General features: G+C 54.7%; 4 protein-coding genes across 4 annotated transcripts; 2 read left to right on the top strand and 2 right to left on the bottom strand.

Moving 5' to 3' along the window:
* The first annotated feature begins 5,932 nt into the window (after positions 1-5,932).
* Positions 5,933-8,929, top strand: ADORA3 (adenosine A3 receptor). Its single transcript, XM_039695828.1, has 2 exons — positions 5,933-6,843; positions 7,845-8,929. Exons 1-2 carry the CDS (start codon positions 6,494-6,496, stop codon positions 8,443-8,445), a joined length of 951 nt encoding a protein of 316 aa, XP_039551762.1. The 5' UTR covers positions 5,933-6,493; the 3' UTR covers positions 8,446-8,929.
* Positions 8,930-9,993: 1,064 nt separating this feature from the next.
* CUNH1orf162 (chromosome unknown C1orf162 homolog) lies at positions 9,994-13,617 on the bottom strand. Its single transcript, XM_039695866.1, has 6 exons — positions 12,779-13,617; positions 12,032-12,085; positions 11,651-11,750; positions 11,254-11,342; positions 10,777-10,856; positions 9,994-10,346 (listed from the first exon to the last, which is right to left on the bottom strand). The coding sequence occupies exons 2-6, from the start codon at positions 12,060-12,062 to the stop codon at positions 10,287-10,289; spliced, it is 360 nt and encodes a 119-aa protein (XP_039551800.1). The 5' UTR covers positions 12,063-12,085; positions 12,779-13,617; the 3' UTR covers positions 9,994-10,286.
* Positions 13,618-13,761: 144 nt separating this feature from the next.
* ATP5PB (ATP synthase peripheral stalk-membrane subunit b) lies at positions 13,762-16,676 on the bottom strand. The gene is made up of 7 exons (XM_039695865.1): positions 16,516-16,676; positions 16,382-16,424; positions 15,810-15,955; positions 15,173-15,336; positions 14,586-14,711; positions 14,250-14,429; positions 13,762-13,937 (listed from the first exon to the last, which is right to left on the bottom strand). The coding sequence occupies exons 1-7, from the start codon at positions 16,541-16,543 to the stop codon at positions 13,866-13,868; spliced, it is 759 nt and encodes a 252-aa protein (XP_039551799.1). The 5' UTR covers positions 16,544-16,676; the 3' UTR covers positions 13,762-13,865.
* On the top strand, positions 16,646-20,620 carry WDR77 (WD repeat domain 77). Its single transcript, XM_039695776.1, has 10 exons — positions 16,646-16,702; positions 16,772-17,030; positions 17,752-17,893; positions 17,962-18,011; positions 18,273-18,343; positions 18,709-18,763; positions 19,011-19,082; positions 19,171-19,279; positions 19,732-19,800; positions 20,129-20,620. The coding sequence occupies exons 1-10, from the start codon at positions 16,646-16,648 to the stop codon at positions 20,286-20,288; spliced, it is 1,044 nt and encodes a 347-aa protein (XP_039551710.1). The 3' UTR covers positions 20,289-20,620.
* The last annotated feature ends 988 nt before the right edge of the window (positions 20,621-21,608 follow it).

Here is a 21,608-nt window from a genome sequence, read left to right as displayed (position 1 = left end):
CCCCAGGGGGACACGGGGCGTGGGGACAATCCCCAGCAGAACACGGGGTTTGGGGACAATCCCCAGCTGACACGGGGTTTGGGGACAATCCCCAGGGGGACACGGGGTTTGGGGACAATCCCCAGCTGACACGGGGTGTGGGGACAATCCCCAGCTGACACGGGGTTTGAGCTGGGTCCTGCCCGTCACGCAGAGCCCACGGGGAGCCCCGGCCCTGCTCTGCCATGGGGCTCCCGGGCTGTTTTCCCAGGGAACGAGCACGCCAGGGATGAGGGCAGCTATCTGATCTCCCTTTTGCCCTCCACTGACAAAAGGTGTCCCAGGAGCTGCTGCCCCGTCCGATGATCCAGCCGGGAGCTGCCGGCCTGATGGGGGCCGGCCCTTGAGGTTACCTGAATGACAGAAATCTCCACTTGTCTTTCCAGAGTTACAGAAACCGCAGAGGTATCAGAGCATCGAATCGCTTGTGTTACTGCCGGGGCTGTGTGTTGTGGTGAGGAGCTGCATTCCAGACTGACGGCTGCTCCCGACGGCTCCTGTCACCGCCGTGCGCCGGGCACGTCCTGCCCCTGCAGCTCCTGGGCACCCAGGAGTTCCCTGGGCACCCCAGCAGCTCCCTGGGCACCCCAGCAGCTCCTTGGGCACCCCAACAGCTCCCTGGGCACCCCAGCAGCTCCCTGGGCACCCCAGCAGCTCCTTGAGTACCCCAACAGCTCCCTGGGCACCCCAGCAGCTCCCCGGGCACCCCAGCAGCTCCTTGGGCACCCCAACAGCTCCCTGGGCACCCCAGCAGCTCCCTGGGCACCCCAGCAGGTCTTCGGGCACCCCAACAGCTCCTTGAGTACCCCAGCAGCTCCCTGGGCACCCCAGCAGCTCCCTGGGCACCCCAACAGCTCTCTGGGCACCCCAGCAGCTCCCTGGGCACCCCAGCAGCTCCTTCAGTACCCCAGCAGCTCTCTGGGCACCCCAGCAGCTCCCTGGGCACCCCAGCAGCTCCCTGCTGCCGACGGTCCCGGGCTCTCCCTGTGCCAGGGGAACCTCGGGCGAGCAGAGTTGTCGCTGCCCGCTGCCAGAGGAGCCAAGCCCAGCTCGGCACTTTCATCCCCCGCGTGTTGGGGTCGGAGCGGGGGTGGCGAGGGGCTGAGCAGATGGAAACAAAGACACTTTATCTGCGTCCTTCCCCGTGCGTTTCCCACGCGGAGCCTGCAGGGGCTGTGCCAGCCCAGCGGTGCCAGCCCAGCGGTGCCAGCCCAGCCCCCGGCAGGGCTGCACGGGGGCACAGCTCATCCCCTGGCACAGGAACTGCCCTGTGGGTTGATATTCACCTGGAACACGCTCCCTTCACGCTCCCTTCCTCTGCAGGGCTGGGGTTCCTTCAGACAAAGCTTGGGGGCAAACTGCGGGTACGTCATGTGGGGCTCCCAGACCTGCAGCAAGGGTTCCAGAATGCTTTATTCCCCCAGATCAGGGCAGCAATCCTGGCAATAAATGCCATTAACAAAGCAGTTTTCTACAGTAACGAGAGCTCTGTGTGTGTTTTGTTGTAAGGAAAAATAAATAAAGTCCTTTTTTTCACTAAGGAACCAAAAAACATCTCTGAGTTAATTGTAGAACAAAAGAGGCCTTGATTTCTGACATCCACCATGGAAAAGGTTGGATCCAAATATACATACATTAAAAATAAAAAGGTGTAAACAATGCTTCCTTCCTAAAGAGTTCTCTCCTCTCTGGTTTGGAGCCTGCAGCTCCTTCCCCTCCCCAAGGGCCCGTGGGGTTTCATTTGTCCCTTTGGAGTTGCTGCTCCTCGGGGAAAGCCTCTGCTCCCACCTGCGAGAGGATTAGTGCAGCACAGGAGCAAATCCCCCTGCAAGTACCCGGGCAAAGCTGCAGGAAATAAATCCTGTTAAGCATTGGGGCCACTCCGGGCTTACCCGGACAGAAACGGCAGCACTATAAATAAGATCCTGCTTTGATTAGGGAAATAAAGGCAGGAAAAAAGCACTTAAAAGATATCCAGGGGAAATATAAGCTCTTCCCCCCAGTCATGCTGGCAGTGATGAATTAGTCCACGAATGCCAGTCAGAGAGTGAGTCATGATTCATAAATAAATTACAGCAAGATATTCATAGAATCACAGAATATCCTAGCTGGGAGGGACCCACGAGGATCACCAACCCAGCTCCTGGCCCTGCACAGGATGACCCAAGAGCTTAGGAAATACCTCGGTAATATTCATTTAATCTGGGACATCTGCGGCCTGAGATGCCACTGAACACCCAAAATTCAGAGTAACTCAGTGATCCTTTATCAAGCACATATATTTATTGTGGTTGATGGAGCTGATCTCTGGCAGTGCCCACTCAGCCCTTGTTGGAGACAGACTGATTTGGAGGAGCTGCTAATGGGTGTTACAGCCCCTGTTCCCAAGCCCGGGGACGGGCAGGGCAGTGGCACTGGGTGCTGCCTGTGCCAGGTGAGCTGTCCCCTCCTGAGGACGCTCATCGGTGAGACAATGGCACTTCCCTCCCTTTCTTTTCAGAGAAAGGCTGCTTTTGCAGTGCTTTGCCATTAAATAATTTGCTGGTGTTCAAAAACGAGAGCTGGGAAGGGAGCTCGGGGCCTTGGCTTTGTTGTTTCACCCCGTCCTGCCTCCCCCAGCCTTGCTGTACTGAGATGCAAAATTATCAGTGGAAGAGTTTATAAAATGTCAAAACAGTTTCTCTCCTGTCAGCCAGACAATTTGTGTAAATAGAGCCTCTCTAAAGAGCCTCCTGCCAGCTCAAACCTCCCTTTCATCTCCGCAGGATTTATTGTATGCCATTTTCATGGAATTTAAACCAGTCTCTAATGAAGAGCGAGGATGGGAAGTTCTGTGCTGTGCTCAGGGGAGCCTGCAGTGGGATCCTGGGTCTGCTGTCAGCTGCCAGGGCCTGGCAGGGCCGGGCACAGGCTGTGAAACTCAAACCCAAACACAAACCCAAACACAAACCAGGTGATTTCCCCCCTCACACGCAGAGGTGGCTCTCCAGAGGGCTGGGGGATGGCTCTGCCAGGCTCTGCAGCACTGGGAAAGCTGCTCTGGGAACAGAATATTCCACACAGCTGCAGGTCCCAGTGAGCCAGAGCAGCCCTGGGGCTCAGTCCCTGCCAGCCCCGGGGCAGGAGGAGCTGGATAACCCGGGATAACCCGGGATAACCCGGGATAACCCAGGATAACCCAGGCACGGCTCCCCCAGGCTGGCAGGGATCACTGCCCCGGGCAGGAGAGGGGCTGGCATCAAACGGGGTCCTGTGCCAGCTGCTCTGCCCCCACCCCACCCCACAGCCAAAGAAAGCTCTAAAAATCTCCCGTTACAGCGCAGTTAATTTTAAAAACACACAAAATTGGCTTAGCCCGAGCCCTGTCCCCACGCCCCTGCCCTGGCTGTGGCTGGCACTGCAGGGTGGGGATCCAGCAGGAGCAGATTCCACTCCCAGCCTGTGCCCAGCAAAGGCACTGGGCTGGACTGGTTTGGCAGCCCCAGCTGCTCCCACACGGGCCCTGCACACCCGACAAGCTGGGCAGGGGCAGAGGGCACAGCTCTGAGCTGGGCAGAGCAGAGGGCACAGCTCCTGGGCTGGGCAGAGCAGCGGGCACAGCTCTGAGCTGGGCAGGAGCAGAGCAGAGGGCACAGCTCCTGAGCTGGGCAGGGGCAGAGGGCACAGCTCTGAGCTGGGCAGGGGCAGCGGGCACAGCTCCTGGGCTGGGCAGAGCAGAGGGCACAGCTTCTGAGCTGGGCAGAGCAGAGGGCACAGCTCCTGGGCTGGGCAGGGGCAGAGGGCACAGCTCCTGAGCTGGGCAGAGCAGCGGGCACAGCTCCCCCCAGCTCTCAGAGCCACAGCAGTGCTCGGGGATGGGATGGGGAAGGGAAGAGCTTTCCAGATGCTGGGCAGGGGCAGAGGGCACAGCTCTGAGCTGGGCAGGGGCAGAGGGCACAGCTCTGAGCTGGGCAGGGGCAGAGGGCACAGCTCCTGAGCTGGGCAGGGGCAGCGGGCACAGCTGCTGAGCTGGGCAGAGCAGAGGGCACAGCTCCTCCCGGCTCTCAGAGTCACAACAGAGTGTTCAGGGAATGGGATGGGATGGGGAAGGGAAGAGCTTTCCAGATCTGATCCTCCGCTGACAATTTGCTCCTGACAGCAGCTGAAATCATCTTTGGAACCGACCCTGCTTTCTGGGGACAGTGAGCTCTGCCTCTCAGCACAGGAGGGGTTTCTTCAGGGTTTTGCATCTCTGAGAAAAGCCAGCAGTGGTTTTCCAACATCACTGTGCCCCCATTAGAGCAGCAAGGAAAAAATCCCAAATGGGAGTCTCAGAGGGAAATCAAAAGCGTTCTGCTCCTGTCCAGCCCTTCCCAGCTCTGTGTAGACCAGATTAACCCTCCTTTAACCATGGATGGGGAAACTGAGGCACAGTGACAGGACGCTGTCCCCACAGCAGGCTCCAGCCTCTCGTTCTGGTCCATAATTGAGCAGCCCACAGTCCCACCAGCTGGGATTCTGCTCCACACTCACATCCTCTCTCTGCCTGGCTTTCACTTCCTCCCAGGCAGGGAGAGCCAGGACAGAACTCACCGCTGCTGGTTTAGGAGTTGTTTGGGGTTTTTTCCTATAAAGTAAACATTACATTTTGAAATGCAGAAAAAACCTCCTCCACACCTCCTGGCGCAGGAGCAGGAGCTGCTGGGATGTAAGGAAAGGGGGCACAGATGTCCCAGGGGTGGCTGTGGCTGGGACAGCCTGGCACCGTGTGAGCAGGACCCCCGAGCCCCCCGGTGCCAGGCAGGGCCTCGGGGGGCTCACCTGGGAGAGGCTGCCCCGTCCCACAGCCCTGCCAGAACAAAGGCAGACGTGGCTCTTGTTGACTCACAGGATAAGATCATTGTTGTGGGATATTTTTTTTTTTCTGTGTGTCACTTAGACATAATTTTTTTCCTAGCAAATTTGTTCTCCTCCCCTCCACCCCCAAAGTGAAAAGGGAATCTGTGCTCAAAGCCGCAGCTGAGGTTGCAGAGACCTTCCCTTCCTGATCCTTATCTCACCAGGATGTAGGAGGATCCCTCGGGAATAGCTGGAAGCCTTTCGCTGGAGCCATCCAAGAAACGAGCACAGCCTTTAAATGGCAAAACCAGCGAGTGCTCGGCAGCGATCCGAAAGCTTTAACCCCATCTCGCTGTGACATCCCCGGGGCTCCGGTCCGAGCTCCCGGGGCTCCTCTCCGCCGGTAACCAAAACACCCCTTGGCATCCTCCCCTGCACCAGACCCGCGGGGCTGCTGCAGCCCGGGCTGCTGCTCTGCACGGGCTGCCCGATGGTTCGGCAAAGCCCAGCCCGAGTTTCCCGAGCCGGAGGGAGGGCGGCGGGAGGAGGGCTGAGCGAGGATGCAGCGCTCGGGGCAGGGATGCGGACCCGGAGCCCCCAGGCGGAGGGAAAGCCGTGCTCAGGGGGGCAGGGACGGCACCGGGACGGGCTCGTCCTCCCCTGCTGACAGAGGAGTCCCGCAGCCCTGGCCCCGTCCTGCTCAGGGCAGGAAACAGATGCTGCCTGCGGAGGAAGCACCTGAAGGGTGTCCGAGCACCTTGTGCCTGCCCCGGCAGGATCCTGCTGGGAACAGGGGGTGCAGCCCCCGCACCGGGCCCAGCCGGGCTCGGTGGCATCAGACACAGCGTCCCCAGGGAAAAGCACCTGCCTTTGGGGGGAAAGGCATGGGCAGGGCCAGGGCTGGTAAATCTGCTGCTGGAGCAGAGCCATGACCCCTCGTGCAGGGGCTGCTCCATCCTCTGGCTGCTCCATCCTCCAGCTCCATCCTCCAGCTCCAGCTCCATCCTCCACCTCCAGCTCCATCCTCCAGCTCCCCTGGGCCAGGGCGGCCTCACAGGCTGGAGCCTCTGCCCCAGCACCCCCCTCTGCCTTTACAACTTGCTTTTTTCTCTCTTTAGCCTGCTCTGATTTGATTGGGAATTAATTTTTCCCCAGGCCAAGCCTGTTCTCCCCCTGCTGGTACATCAGACCTCCCTGTCCTTACCCTCACGTGTGGTTTTATAGGCAGCCCCCTTCACCACCCCACAGCCGAGCTGCCTCCGCTGTGACAGTGACAGAGATGAGCTGGACTGATAACTGGCCGCTTTACAGCAACTGCTGTTGACGTTTTTGCACCTCCACAGCTTGAAAGAGGAACCTGTAAACTATTTCTTTGTAAGCTGCTGGTAAGAAGGAGAGCGGAAGGAGCGTTCTCCCTCCCAGACAGCTTCCCAAGGCACCGGGGCTGCTGGAGGGATGCAGTGAGCATCGGGAGGGGTCTGCAGGGAGGAGGATGGTTCCGGGGAGCTGAGATAGCTGCAGGTCTCGGATTTGCTGCCGGGTGCCCCAGCACAGAGCGTGGAGGTCGGAGGATCCGGAGCAGGCGCGCAGCCGAGGATCCCGCGCCGATGCTCTCCCGTCGCCTGCAGAGCCCAGGATGCCCAACAGCAGCCTGGCCCTGAGCAGCCTGGACGGGCTCTACATCGGCGCCGAGTGCCTGGTGGCCCTGGTTGCCACGCTGGGCAACGTCCTGGTGCTCTGGGCGGCGAGGCTGAGCGCGGCCTGCCAGAACACCACGCTCTATTTCATCGCCTCCCTGGCGCTGGCCGACGCTGCCATGGGGCTGCTGGCCGTGCCCCTGGCCGTGGTGGTGAGCCTGGGCATGGCCATGCCCGCCTACAGCTGCCTCTTCATGTGCTGCCTGCTGCTGGTGTGCAGCAACGCCTCCATCCTGTCCCTGCTGGCCATCGCCATCGACAGGTACCTGCGGGTCAAGCTGCCCACCAGGTGAGCTGTCCCCCCTGCCCCGCCTCCTCTGCCCTCCTTTCCAACCTCTGATTACTTTAATTACTTGAGGTGGATGCTTGTGCCTCAAAGCCCACCTGGGATGGGCTTCCCAGAGGCCTGGGGGTGCTCATGGACTGGATTATTTTTTATTCATGAGCTGGAAAACCAGCTCAGCTCGGTTATCCCCGATCAGAGTGCAATCACAGGGTGCATCTGTGGGCAGATTGTTAGATTGTTCAGCATGTTCATGTATTGCACAGGATGCTGAGTGTGTTATAGGGGTGGGGGTTTTTTTAAGTTTCTGAAGCTTGTGTTTTAAATAAAATTCCTTTTAGCATTTGCTGAAAATACAAAAGTAGTAACAAACTTATTAACAATTAACTCACTGTTAATTGTTAAGTCACTCGCTGTTTACAGCTTGTGTTTTAAATAAAATTCCTTTTAGCATTTGCTGAAAATACAAAAGTAGTAACAAACTTATTAACAATTAACTCGCTGTTAAGTCACTCGCTGTTTACGTGTCAATGAAAAGTACACAAGCTAGAAAAGCAAAGCATAAAAAGCATCCAAAAAGTCATGTTTTATAGTGGGAAAGGACCCGTGAAGCTGAAGAAGGAATTTTAGCCCTAGAAATGGCGTAAACGAAATAAAAAGAGGAAGGTACTCTCAAGGAAGCCAAGAGATAAGACAGGACTTCCAACAGCAGCAAGGCAATATCCTGGCAAGAGGAGAACTAAGATCATAATGAAACAAGAAATAAAACAGGTTAAACATCCAATTTTAAACAAGGGATCTTAAGCACAGTTCTTACTGATGCTGCAAAGTCACTGTTACAAATGAAGAGGTGGGGCTTGTCCCAAGATAAAAGTTGGGTCCCCCACGAAAAAAAAGTGAATGCTGAATTTTCTAACAATGACCCTGCAGTACCTGAACAGGTGAGGTCATCCTTAACTACCTTAAACACTTCTCTTTAACACGACCTGGGATTTCTTCCCCTACAGATATAAAATGATCACCACGGAGAGGAGGGTGTGGTGGGCCCTGGGGCTGTGCTGGGCGCTGTCCCTGCTGGGGGGGCTCGTGCCCATGATGGGCTGGAACAAGGCCGGCCCCAGGAGCTCCGGCCACCTCAGGTGCAGGTTCATCTCCGTGATGAGGATGGATTACATGGTGTACTTCTTCTTCTTCACGTGGACGCTCGTGCCCCTGCTCGCCATGTGTGCTCTGTACGCCGAGATCTTCTACATCATCCACACCAAGCTCAGCCAAGGCAGCGGTGGCAGGGGGGCTGCGGCTTTCTACGCCCAGGAGCTCAAGGCAGCCAAGTCTCTTGCACTGGTTCTCTTCCTCTTTGCAATCTCCTGGCTGCCTCTGTGCATTATAAACTGCATTTTCTACTTTCATCCCGAGTCTCAGATCCCCCCATATTTGATTTACTTGGCAATCCTCTTATCCCATGCCAATTCTGCCATGAACCCCATTGTCTATGCCTACAAGATAAAGAAGTTCAAAACTACATATCTTTTAATTTTAAGGACCTACATCCTGTGCAAAAACCCAGACCCAGCTCTTACAGAGCAAACAACAGACCCAGAGTCATAAAGAGAGGCTGAGGCAGCCAGTGAGAGCCAGAAATTGATAAAGCACCTGGCTTTGCTGGGAAACTCTTGGGAAAGTGCAGCAGCTGTGGGTCTGAGGCTGCTCTAAAGCTCCCTGTGAATATATGTCTTTATGAAATATAATTTCTAAACACAGAAGATGGAAACTTTGTCTGGTTGGGTGGTTTGGGGTTTTTTTAACATGGAGATTGGTTGAGCTGATTGCAAACCAGGATGTGTTCTTTGCTGTTCATAATCCAGCAGCTCACAAGCTCACTGACCATTTTTGTCTATTCAGACTCAACTTGATTCTGGTCAGTTTGTGCTTCAGCCAGTGTTGTCACGTTTTCATGAGTAATAATAAATAGTGGATGGATTTGACACTAATTCTGCCTTTGAGTCCTCCCATGACCAGAAGAAACCTGCCCAGTTTCAGTCAGTGTCCTGCTGGGTGGCACAGAAGTTCAGTGATTGTTCCAGCACAGCTGCCACAGCCCTGTGAGGGAACACGGGTCAAACTGCAAAGAGGAGAAGTTGTTAAAGGCCAGGCTCTTTTTCTCTCCCTCTTCAAATAATAAAAGTGGTCTAGGAAAAGCAGAAATGTAGTGCACCTGAGGGACCTCAGCCAGAGCTCACCTTCTGGTGAGGGGAAGATGCTCCCCCTATTTTCTCTATTCAGTAGAGCGTGAAGGAGCTGCCAGGACCGAGCTGAGACAGAGAATAGCAGAACGAAGAGCACAGCTCGTTCTGCCCACCCTGTGCAAGTCCGTGGTACCCGCAGCAGCCTATGGCCAAACCCAGCACAGCAAATTCCAGCGCACCGCAGCGTCTGGTGACACTTTGCAGCGGTGCCCGGGGCTCTGCAGCTGCTGGGAGGAGCGGGCAGCACTGCCCAGAGGGGCTGGAAGGGCTGGGGGGACCAGAGGGGCTGGGGGGATGCAGGGACTGGAGGGGCTGGGGGAGCTGGGGGGCTGCAGGGGCTGCAGAGGCCAGAGGGGCTGGAGGGGAGGCAGGGGCTGGGGGGGACCGGAGGGGCTGCAGAGTCTGGAGAAGCCGGAGGGACTGGAGGGGCTGGGGGAGCTACAGGAGATGGAGGGGCTGCAGGGGCCAGAGGAGCTACAGGGGCTGGAGCCCAGCTAGGTGTCCGGGCTGCAGGCACCGAGCAGCGCGGGGCTCCGGGCAGCCCCAGCCCGGGCTGCTGCTGCCATCAGGTGGCACCTCCAGCCCTGCTCCTGGGGAGTCCCGGGCTGCTGTGACACGGCCACCCCCGGGAAACCATCCCTGCTCATGCACAGGGAACGGGTTTTACACTGCACTGAGAGCTCTGCGGGTGATACCTGAATGAGCATTCCCAGAGATTCTGGCTGTCACGCTGTGGTTGTGCATTTCTTTTATGGGACCCAACCAGGAAGCAGAGATTTGCATCCAGACATTTCATGGGCATCACTTCAATAACAGAAAATTACTAAGCAGAGCACTTGGCAATCCAAAAAAATACGGCAAAGGTTAGAGTTGGTGACAGAAAAGGGAAACACAAGGGCACACATATGGATAGATGCAGAGAAACATTTTCATTTCTCATTTCTCTCTGGCAGTTCTCACAAACGGAAACTTTACAAGGGCAGGGAGATTTCTACAGATGAAGAAATCCTGTACAGAAACTCCATTTGCCCGCAGCTGTTGGCAGCCAGTTTGAACAGGAGACAATTTCCTGTCATAGCTACAAAAAGAGCTGTGTTACAGAGGGCACGGGGGCATTCCCAGGGCCTTCCCTTGGTGTAACATCCTCGTGGCTTTTGCTGTCCAGAAAGTGGGAGCATTCTGATTTCACTTGGAACTTGCTCGTCACACAGGCAGCGGTGTCCTGCCCTGCTGGAAGACCAGAGTGCTGTAGGTCACTTCATTCTGGGCATGGGAGAGAAGCCACAGGCGTTAGAGAGAGCACCAGCACTGCAGGGCAGCAGCAATCCCCCACTTGTAGCTCGTCCTCAGCCCCACACAGCATTAACAGCCTGTCCCTGCTGGGAAATGGGTGAATGCTCATCCCACTGGCCAGTCTGCCTCAGGGTTCTCGGTGAAGTCTCCTTTGGGGGCTTCAGAGAATTCATATCACAGAGGAAAAGTGCAGAAATGCTTCCCCTTTAAAGAGAGCTCTCCTAGTCTGCCTCATCAGTGGTTAAGGCCCAGAACCCCTGAAGCTGTCGAAAGAACTGCTGAGTAACAGTGGAGTCTCAAAGGTGGCTTCTCTCCCTCCCACCCAAAGTAATATTTACCACACTGTCAAGAATGTGGAATGTCTGCATAAAGCATTAGAAATGACAGCTGGGACATTTACCTGGGTGCTCCTAAGAGATTCCTCAGCTGCCCTCTGGGTGAAGGTTTCCTGTGGTAAATTTTGGTGGGATCTTTTAGAACCTAGGAGGGAAAGGGATGCCAGCCTGAGGTGTTTGCAGGCAGCAATGCAAGGGAGGCTGCAGAGGGGTGGCACGCAGGTGATGTGCCACCTCTGGCACAGCAAAGTGGCACTTTGGGCTGCCCAGTCCCTGCCCACCTGCTGGAAGTGGCCAGGATGAATTCAGTGCAGCCAGGATTAGGATGAGGAATGCCCACAAGCAACAAAAACCCCCAGACCTCAGCAGTGGCAAAGTGAATTAATTCCTGAAAACACCACTGGGATGGTTCACGAGGAGTTACTGCCAGGGATGAGCTGCTCACCAACACACAATCACTCAAGGCAGACACTACTTGAGCAACCAAGCAACTTCTGCAGCCACCGTCAGGCTGCTGCTGCGCCCTCGGCTGCGTCACTCACTTTTCCTGAAGAGGAAGATGATTGCAAAAACCAGGACAGTCAGGAGGATGCCAGAGATGAAGGCCAGTGACACGTACAGTATTTCGTGGCTGTTGATACACAGGAAATCCTGTCAGAACCCCCAGTTTCAGCAGAGGGATTGAAGCACCAGTAGTGCTCAAATTCAAATCCAAACTTCGTGGAGTGTAACATTCATCCCCAGCCCCACCAGACCAACGTGTGTATCTGCACTGAGCATCTCCAGGATCCACCATCCAGAGCACAGCCCAGGCAATTCCAACCAAGCTTTAACCCCCCCAGATGTCAAATATGTGATATAGAACCCTTCCCTTGCAGAAGGAAGCTGCAGTCCCAGGGAACTCTGGGTTTGAATCAGGAAATAAAGGTGCACATTTACTTATTAATCCAGCATCTCTCTTCTGCAGCTCTGAAATCAGCTGTAGGGGTGTGGGCAGTGGTAGGGACAGTGGTGGTAGGGCAAATGGGTTCTGGTGTAACTGCAATAGAAAAAAAAAATCACAAGCTTGTTTTAAAATGTGCAGATTTCCCCAGTGGTACTACAAGCAACTAAAACCACACGGGGGGATGTGTCTGTGCAGTCTGTCTGAAAGTGGAAGCACCAGACAGGAAAATTCTGCTGCTGAGGCAATGACTGTGCCAGGCAGCCTGGCAGCCATGCAGCTCTTCCCCAAGCACCCCAGTGCTGAGCCTCCCCTGGGCAGGGCATCACTCAGTCAGCAGCACTGCAGCTGAGGAAACCCCTTAAAAAATAAAATACCTGGAGCTTCTTTTGAGGAAAAGCTTCCCATTCTCTCAGAGCATTAACTGACAGCTGAAAGAAAGGGAGAGTTTTATTTATACACATACACACGTAAGCACAACAAACTTGTTATCCTCTTCCAGCTCAAAATACTTGATTTAGCTTTTATTCATTTCTTGGAGATCTTGCAGAAGTGGCACAAAGGCACTCAAAGCTGGCAGTTCCTCAGCACCAGCCCCTGCCCAGTGCCTCGTTCCTGAACACACGAGTTCACCCTGGCGGGCACGGCGCCTTCTCCACCCAGAAAATGTAGGATATTCAAAACTAGAAAGCACCTACAGGATTATTTCTGCAGCAGCAAAAAACCCTATGAACATTTTCATAATCAGAAGCAGCTTTGAAAAGCTCCCTTGATGTTTTTGTTTAAGTTAAATTGACTTTTCCCACCAAAACGGGAACAGTAACTTTCTTCTCCAGTTTGTGTGGGGAATCTTGGAGACAGGGATTCCAAAAGATATTCCACTACAAAATCCCTACACTGGCATTTCCCACCACACGCTTTGCAAACTGCAGATTGTGAACAATGTGAAAATATTACAACATGAAAATAAAACACCCTGCTCTCTGCTGCCGCCACTTTTCCTCCTGCATCCCATTTTTGCCACATTCCAGAGGAGTCAGACCATGAAACCTCCCAGTTCCCCACACCAAACCTCACCGGGGCTGTGTTTAAAAGAAACAAGAAATGATACAGCTCCATCTTACCTCCCACCATGGAAGGGCTGCTGGAAAGCTCCCCAAGTGTCAGCACACCACTTTAACCACTTGCTTTGTGAGAACAATCTGTCACACCAGCTAAAAGCTCAAATGTCAATCAGATGTGGGCTTACCCAATTGTGGAAGTTAAGCAACTTCACTTTTTTATTTAAATTGACAAAAAAACAGGAAACCATGAAAGACACCTGCATTCTCTGGAACTGTTAGTCTGAAAAAAAGTAAGGCAGCTTCAGCTTCGGTTGGCTTGAAGGAAGGTTCTTGCCTCTAAAGAAGACCATTTTGGTGAACTGAGGTACAAGAAAACCATGTCCCTCAACCCCACTAGAAATGGGATTGCAGGCACCCCCCGTGTGCCCACTGGGGTTTATGGAGTACACAAATCACATCTCAGCACACAGGGGAGGCTATTTGTGTGTGTGCTTTGCTGCGATTTTTGAGTTTTGACAAATTCCTTCAGGGAAAAGCTTCCTATGGAAAGAAAAGGAACAAGAGTGATGGAAGTCCAGAACTCCTCTGGAACAAACCATGTCCCATTGGACACTGAGCACTGACACAGCCAGCTGAGGAGGCTTTCAGGAGCTTTTGACACATTTCCTGCCCAATCTCTTCTCCCAGAACCCAAACTCTTGCAACACTCCACGAGGCTTTATGGTGAAAGGGGGTTCCCAGCTCCTTTAGAGAACAAGAACATTCACCCAGAGCTGCCCCAGCCAGGGCCAGGTGAATGGCAGCACAAATCACCCTGACTTTAGAACTTGTGTACAGCAGGCAGCCAGCACTCAGAATTCTGTCACAGGGATCCCTTCAGCAGCAGGACTTTCCTCTGTGAAGCTCTGTACCTTTGGAAGTGTTCCTGACCAAGGGAATCCCAGAGGATCTCACACACTGTGGCTCCAACTCAGCCCCCACCACAAACCAGCTGCAGTGGCTGGAGTGACCATCCTTCAAACACAAACAGGCAGGGACTGTTGATAGTGAAAGACAGCAGAGGAGTTTTTTTGTCTGTTTAATGATATTTTAGAGTCATACAGTTTCCAAGAGGAGGTATTGGGGCACGTCAGTGGGCTCAGACTGCTCACACGGCTGCGTGGGCACTCTTGGACAGTGCCTTCAGGTCCAGGATGCACTTGGCAATGCTTTCCTTCTGCTGCAAGAGACAGGAAACAGCCTTCAGGAGGCATTTCAACAAGAAAACAGGCATTTAAGGGCATTTTAGATAAACCTTTTTAGACCTGTAAGTTACTGATTAAGAGGGATGCAATTATAGCTCATGAAGGAGGGATTCACATCCAATAAAGCACAGATTCCTGGAATCCCAGAAGGTTTGGGTGGGAAGGGACCTCAAAGCTCATCCAGTCTCACCCCTGGCCACGGTTACCCATCACCTCGTGAGCCAGGATCCCTGAACAGCAAACCTTTGTGCAGGCTAGAAGTGAAGCAGGTAAACCCCAGCAAGTACCTGCTGAGGTGTGATGCTCTGAACCACGTTCCTCTCCACCCACTGGATCATGTGGTCCTGCTCCTTCTGCCGCTTCAGGTTCTGCATGGCCACCTGGTAGTCCAGCCTCTTCTTCACCTCGTTGTACACCGTCAGCAAGCGCTCCCGGTAGTTGGTTTCCAGCAGCATTGCAATGTTGTTCTGCAACAGAGAGCAGACAAGAGCTCAGGCCTGGCAGCAGGGCATGGTGTGTGGCAGGAGTGCCAGGAGGGCAGCAGGGCACAGCCTGGCGCTGAGCAGCAGCAGTTGCAGCAGTTGCAGCAGCAGCAGCAGCAGCAGCAGCGCTGCCCTGCTCACCCTCTTGGCATCGAAGAGGAAGCTGCGCCCCTCTGCCCTCCACTGCTCCTTCTTCTCGTCCTCGATGGCCTTCTGCAGCGTCTCGATGGCCTCGTTCTTCATGGCCTGAGCCGTGGCCACCTTCTCCTGCAAGAGAGGAAGGACCCCACGCTTCAGCCAGACACAGGAAAACACGGGGTGTGCTGGTGATGCTGAAGAGCTGCACTGAGCTGTGGAAATGTGTGAACTGCCCTGGGCCAGGGCTGGGGTTGTGCCAACGGGGAGAACGAGGGCTCACACCCAGCCAGGGAATCCCACGCTGGTTTGGGTTGGAAGGAAGCTTAAACCCCACCCAGTGCCACCCCTGCCATGGCAGGGACACCTTCACTGTCCCAGGTGCTCCCAGCCCTGCCCAGCCTGGCCTTGGCACTGCCAGGGATCCAGGGCAGCACAGCTGCTGTGGGCACCTGTGCCCACCCTGCCAGGGGACAATTCCCAATTCCCAACATCCCACCTAACCCTGCCCTCTGGCAGGGGAAGCCATCTGCACTTGACCAAAACCCTTCCTCACTGACAGCTGCAGGGTCCAGCTGCAGTTTCTCCATTACCTCGTTCAGTTTGTCAGCAAAAGCTGCCACATCAGGCCCGAACTTCTTGATGGCATAAACGATGACTGTCAGTATGCAGGCAGCTGCTGCTGTCTCGTGGTTAATCACGTAGATCTCCTTGGACAGCAGGTAGAGCAGGAGGCCAGTGCCCAGCATGTAGGGCCCTACAGGAGAAACAAAGCAGCACTTCTGTATAAAGCACAACGAGCATCAATAAACTGAAATAGCTAACAGGGGGATTTAAAAGCTCACAAGGTCAGGAAGAAGTGTTCCATTTTACCAGGGCAAAAAACAGAGCCCAGTTCCAGCTGGGAAAGGTGCCACAAGGAACCTCACTGCACGTGGGAGCAGCCTGCACCTGACATGGGACCTGCTGCTTCTGCTCATTCAGAAACATGCAGAATTTACATTTTTTAAGGACCAACAGGCAAATAAATCTCTCTATAAAATAAAGCTCATGGAATCCTTTCAACCATTAGGTGTCTAACTTTATAGCCAGGAGTCCTACAGTGGCTTGTTCTTCACAACCTGCACATGCAAAACACTCATTTTCAGCAATATTTTACCTTTTCAGCAGCCAGAACTGCTGAGCAGAACCATGTAAACACAGCTAAAAATGGTAAAAGTCTATATTAACCTGTCACTCCTGTTTTAGGGTAGAGAAACTGGAAAAACTCCTCAGGGATCAAACCATGACGAACTTCTCCTCCCTTCTCGGGCAGAGGGGGCACAGGAGCCGAACTCTGCTGAGTTGTGTGCAGGGGTCTTGTGGCGTGCAACACCCTGCGGACGAGGAGAACATCTCAGTAATGATTCTTATTAAAAACCAGACAGAAGCAGTCCCCCAAACCACCCTTAGATGGGGCTCAAGCGCATTTCCCATTAAATAAGCAGTAACTGTGCGGGGCGGGCACAGGGCGCCCCATCCCCGGCAGTGCCCAGGCCAGGCTGGCCCTGCTCCGGGAAGGTGTCCTTGTGCACGGCAGGCTGTGGGGCTGGATGAGCTTTAAGGCTCTTTCCGCCCCGAACTGGTCGGTGATTCGAAGAAGGTGGCATTTACAGGACACTCCTCCTCAGGAAGGGGTGGGACCAGATAACCTCCACAAGCTCCTTCTCCGCACTCCCGCGGTATCAATGAGCAAAACCCGAGACAAAACCACGGAATACCGCTGTTTAAGCACACACCCCCCGGGGCTGCCCGGTACTCACCCCACGGCCACGGGCGGCGGCAGCGCCCTCAGCGCGGCGGGGGCTGAGGGGACAAGAGGGCAGAGAGCGCGTCAGGCAGAGCTCGGCAGCACCCCCCACCCGCCCCCCCGAGCGGCGGCAGTGCCCGGGCTCACCGGCGCGCAGGACGAGGCGGGACAGCATGGCAGGACAAGGCAGGACAGGACAAAGGAGGACAGAGCAGGACAGGGCAGGGTGAGGAGCGGCCCTGAGGAGCCCCGCTCGTCCCGCTCGCTGACGGCCGAGATGGCGGCGCGGCTCTCGCGAGAGCGCGGCGGAGGCGGGCGCGGGGCGGGCGCTCTCGCGAGAGCAGGCGGCGGCGGGAGACACGTGGGGGCGCCGCCGGCCCCGCCGCCGCTAGTGACCATTTAGCCCGGCGGCCGGGGCCGCTCCGCGGGCGCGCCCCGCGCCGCCAACCGCGCCTCCCCTCGTGTCTCTCCCGCAGACGGGGCCCTGCTGCTGGGCGCCTCCGGCCTCAACGGGCGCTGCTGGACCGGCTCGCTGTGGGTGTTCGCCGAGCCCCGGCGCGCCCCCAGCGAGGGCTTCTGCACGGCCGGCGTGCAGACCGAGGCGGGGGTGGCCGACCTGTGCTGGCTGGCCGACAGGGGCATCCTGGTGGCCTCCGACTCCGGTAAGCCGCGGGGATGCTGCCCTCCTTGGCTGGGGTGCGCCTGTGCCCCGTCACAGTGCTGGGCTGGGGACCCCCAGGCCCTCCCCTGAGGCGTGCGGGCCCCTTTCCTTCTCAGAGGTGGGTGGGTGTCCCTGTCCCTGGGCTGGGTGTCCCTGTCGGTGACATGGGTGTCCCTCTCACTGGGGTGGATGTCCCTGTCCCTGAGCTGGGTGTCCCTGTTGGTGAGATGGGTGTCCCTGTCACTCAGGTCAGTGTCCCTGTCACTCAGGTGGGTGTCCCTGTTCCTGAGCTGGGTGTCCCTCTCACTGGGGTGGGTGTCCCTGACACTCAGCAGGGTGTCCCTGTCACCCAGGTGGGTGTCCCTCTCAGGTCAGCCCAGCCTGGCCTTGGCTGGGTGTCCCTGTTGGTGAGATGGGTGTCCCTGTCACTCAGGTCAGTGTCCCTATCCCTCAGGTGGGTGTCCCTGAGCAGGGTGTCCCTGTCCCTGTAACCCAGGTGGCTGTCCCTGTCCCTCAGGTGGGTGTCCCTGTTGGTGAGCTGGGTGTCCCTGTCACTCAGCTGGGTGTCCCTGAGCAGGGTGTCCCTGTCCCTGTCACCTAGGTGGCTGTCCCTGTCACTCAGGTGGGTGTCCCTGAGCAGGGTGTCCCTGTTGGTGAGCTGGGTGTCCCTGTCACTCAGCTGGGTGTCCCTGAGCAGGGTGTCCCTGTCCCTGTGTCCCCAGGTGCCGTGGAGCTGTGGGAGCTGGAGGAGAACGAGAGCCTCATAGTGAACAAGTTCTGTAAATACGAGCACGACGACATCGTGAGCTCGGTGTCGGTGCTGGCGGGCAGCAGCCAGGCTGTCAGCGGGGGCAGGGACTGCTGGTGAGTGTGCCCAGCCTGGCAGCCCGTGCCCGGGCTGTGCTGGGCACTCACTGCTCTCTTGCCCACAGCGTCAAGGTCTGGGACATCCCGGAGCAAACGGTGCTGCACTCCTACAGAGGTGAGTGTCCCTTTTTAATCCCCGTGACAGCCCGCTCTGGCCCTGTCCCCCAGCCCTTGTGTGGCTCCCTCGAGCTCAGGGCTGTCACAAGGACTGTGGCCACGCTTGGACCCTTGGGTAGCAGGAGGCAGCTGGCTGCTGCTGAGCAGAAGTTATTCAAGAGTTAACTGTTAAACTGCTGTGCCTCTGGAGGGCCTTGGGAATGTGTGGGAAAGCTGGATGCAATCTTTGAGGCTCTTTATCCTTTTGTGCTTTTGGTAGCTCACTCCGATGCAGTGACATGTGTGGCTTCCTGTCCTGGTAAGGACACTGTGTTCCTGTCCTGTGCTGAGGTAAAGCTCACTCTGTTGTCTAAATCTACCTTTAAACAGATTTAACTTTAGGTATTTGCAGTTTAATGCACTTAGAAACCACCTCTTGTGTTGCAACCTGCCTCCCCGTGTTATTGCAGTGTTTCAGTCTGAAAATAAATTAATTTGAATTTATAATCAGTTTGCCAAACTGATTCCCACAGGTTTGTATCAAATTTTGGGAGCTCCTAGGTCTGCCCTGGGGATGACTGAAGGCTGCACTTGGTGACAGCATCATTTAAACCCAGAGGAAAACACAGGGTCATTTTGCCTGTGAGTCAGCAGTGAATCTGAATTTGTGCCACAAAGAAATTGTAAAATTCTTCTCATTCCTTTTGGATTTCCAGGACAACAGAACTTTACTCTGGGACACCAGATGCCCCAAACCAGCTACCCGAATTGGTATGTGTCTGTGTGCAGCCACTGCTTCTGCATGAGGTTGTGGTGGAAGAGATAAGTTATTTTGTGCCTTTTAACTCCAGATGTAGTGATCGGAGTGCCTGTTAAAACCCAAGGAGGTCTAACACTGTCTCAGAAGTACAATAAGCTTAAATCACTCCTCTTGCTGCAGTAGCAGTGCTGAAGGAGGTTGGTGAGGGATGTCTTTGTGCTGCCTCCTTCCGCTCTCACCCCGTTTGTTCCCCTGCAGTTTGCAGTGCCTGTAATTACCTCCCTACCTCAGTCGTGTGGCATCCACAGAAAAGTGACATCTTTGTCTTGGGTAAGAACCTGCACTCCCTCCAGGCAAGCCAGGGTGGCTGCTTTTGCAGGGCAGATTTTGCTGTAACTTCCGTGCCCCTCTCTGGCAGGTGACGAAAGTGGAACAGTTGCACTGGTGGACACAAAGAATCCTGACTCTGCCCTCAGCGCTGCCGTGCACAGCCGGGGCATCACGGGCTTCGCTTTCTCTGCACACAGGTACTGACTGCTCCTGGCACACAGCGTGGCACTGCATCCCCTCAAAAGCCTTGTCATTCTTGAGTAAAACCTGCCAGAGTGCCAGCTTTGGTCTTCTCATCCAGGAGATTGTAGCAGAGAGCAGAATAAACCAGGCAGCGTCTCACTTCTGACCTGTGAATGTCCACAATAAGAATTCTGCAGCTCCAGGATTACTGACCCACACACTGTGGGGATTTTTCTAATTAGTCACCTCTGATTAAAGAAGGATCACTTGTTTTCAGCCTCTAATTGAGAATTCCCACTCAGTGTGCTGGCACCCTGCCAAATGCTGATGAAAACATTTTTGTAAGATTTTCTTGAGTTCATTTGGTGAACCGGGGTCTGGGTCACTAAGAATCCTGCTCTTCACAAGTTTATCCCTAAAAATTCTTGTATTTTCTTGTTCTAACTGTGCTCTCATCTCTCTCTAGTTCACCCTTACTGGCTTCCATCAGTGAAGACTGTTCAGTTGCTGTTCTTGACTCAGACCTCTCAGAGGTGTAAGTACAGACAGAATACTCACTGCTGTTGTCTTCTCAAGTTAATTATTAATACACAGGATGGTTTGGGGTGGAGGGGACCTTAAATAAGATCATTCAGCCCCTGCCATGGGCAGGACACCTTCCACTATCCCAGGGTGCTCCAAGCCCCATCCAGCCTGGCCTTGGGCACTGCCAGGGATCCAGGGGCAGCCACAGCTGCTCTGGGCACCCTGGAGGTGAAAATGTTCCTAAATAGAGGAGCATCATCCTGACAACCCAGCATTCAGGGACTGCACAAGCCCACACAGTCTGTCAGGATGGCTGATGGAGTGTTGGTGTTTTCCAGGTTCAGAAACCATTCTCATCGGGACTTTGTAAAAGGCCTGTCCTGGTCTCCTTCAGATGATGCCTTGCTCACTACAGTTGGATGGGATCATCAGGTTTTACATCACACTGTCCCTCTGCCAGCTGGTGAAGCTTCTGGAATCAACTGTGTAAAAGAATAATTTTATAAACTCGTGGTCCAAGTTCCTTGCTGGCATCACTCTGATTCTGCTGAAGTCACAGGTCTGTGAGCTGGAGTGGGGTCTGTTGTCTGCCTCCAAGCTTGTGGCTAAGAAGGTTCCTGTAGTAATTTTGAATTAGGTATAAGTTAGTTACAAACCAAGCTTTACCCTCTCCTCAGGAGTGGCGTCTCCTGTAATAAAAGACTTTGGTTTTACTCAGAAAAAAAATTGACTTCAGGCACAGAGGAGACTTGGAGAGACAGGGAATTAGGTGTAATGAAAAAAGAAATAAAGTCCAAAAGACTTGATTCTTTCCTCAGTTCTCCAGACTACCCATGGAATTCATAGAAGCTGGGGGAGGTTAGCAGCACACCTCTTGTTGGGTAGGTGTGAGAGCCTCACCCTTGAGCCAAGTTCTTTGCTCTGTGAATCAGGTGGAATGAAAAGACCCAGGGATCCAGGGGCTGGAAGGGTTCCAGGGCTGTCCTTAATGCAGCACGTGGCTGGTGGGGAGGATTCAGCCTCAGCCCCAGCGTGCAGCCCCTGGGGAGCACTGGTTGTGCCCTGTGGTGTCAGGAGGTGAGGGAGGATCCAGCTGGAGCCTGCAGTTCAGCACCTGCTGGTGCTGCTGGAATCCTGGTGCCCGAGGCCAGCTCAGGGCCCTGGCAGCAGGAGAGGGGTGCTGTGCTTTTGGACACCGTGGTTCATCTCCTCTGTGCTGAAGGCAGCTCAAGGATGAGACCTGTGAACAAAAGGTTTATGTGGGGGAAAACTGGACTAAGGACTTCAGCTGTCATTTGCTTGCTGCTGTACCAGACTCTGCTTAGTGATGTTCCAGATCCATGCACTTGTGACAAGTGACTTCCTGTGCTGGCACTGCGGGGACAGGACACTGCCCTACCCAGGCCAGGCTGCACAGAGCCCACAAGGTGATTCTGCCAAATAGCACATCCATTTCTAACTCAGCTGTTTTCCTGGAGAAAGTCACTGCTCTGCATGCATTGCTGCTGCTCTGGGTATGGCTTGGTGTGGCCTAGAGATTCCCAGGCAGAATGAAGCAAGTCCTGACTGATGAAACAAAAATACAGCTGAAATGAATGTTACCCCTGGTTCTTTAGCATGATAGCAGCATTTAAATGTACACTGCTTCCAGTTTTTACCTCTGCATACACATAGGTTTAGTTGTGCAAAGCCCACAGTTAATTTTTAGGCAGACTAAGCTTTCCCAGGCTCTGTACTTCTCTCATACTCCTTGTAAACCTCACTTGCTGCTTTTTAAATTCCCGTGCCATACAGGTGTTCACAGGAGCTTCCTGTTCT

Source organism: Passer montanus, unplaced genomic scaffold (genome assembly GCF_014805655.1).
Source record: "Passer montanus isolate IOZ18808 unplaced genomic scaffold, ASM1480565v1 scaffold93, whole genome shotgun sequence".
NCBI classification, from domain to species: Eukaryota; Metazoa; Chordata; class Aves; order Passeriformes; family Passeridae; genus Passer; species Passer montanus.
Note: the sequence above shows the minus strand (reverse complement) of the source record. Positions and strands in the feature narration are given on the sequence as shown.

Coding starts and splice junctions, on each gene's coding strand:
- ADORA3 (XM_039695828.1), top strand. CDS start 6,494: ATGCCCAACAGCAGCCTGGCCCTGAGCAGCCTGGACGGGCTCTACATC. Junction 6,844..7,844: donor CGGGTCAAGCTGCCCACCAG/GTGAGCTGTCCC, acceptor CTTCCCCTACAG/ATATAAAATGATCACCACGG.
- CUNH1orf162 (XM_039695866.1), bottom strand. CDS start 12,062: ATGGGAAGCTTTTCCTCAAAAGAAGCTCCAG. Junction 11,343..11,650: donor GAGAGATGCTGGATTAATAA/GTAAATGTGCAC, acceptor GTGTATCAACAG/CCACGAAATACTGTACGTGT. Junction 10,857..11,253: donor CATCTTCCTCTTCAGGAAAA/GTGAGTGACGCA, acceptor TTTCCCTCCTAG/GTTCTAAAAGATCCCACCAA.
- ATP5PB (XM_039695865.1), bottom strand. CDS start 16,543: ATGCTGTCCCGCCTCGTCCTGCGCGCCG. Junction 15,956..16,381: donor CCGCCGCCCGTGGCCGTGGG/GTGAGTACCGGG, acceptor CCTCGTCCGCAG/GGTGTTGCACGCCACAAGAC. Junction 14,430..14,585: donor TCCTCTTCGATGCCAAGAGG/GTGAGCAGGGCA, acceptor TCTCTGTTGCAG/AACAACATTGCAATGCTGCT.
- WDR77 (XM_039695776.1), top strand. CDS start 16,646: ATGGCGGCGCGGCTCTCGCGAGAGCGCGGCGGAGGCGGGCGCGGGGCG. Junction 17,031..17,751: donor CCTGGTGGCCTCCGACTCCG/GTAAGCCGCGGG, acceptor CTGTGTCCCCAG/GTGCCGTGGAGCTGTGGGAG. Junction 18,344..18,708: donor TGTTCCTGTCCTGTGCTGAG/GTAAAGCTCACT, acceptor TTGGATTTCCAG/GACAACAGAACTTTACTCTG.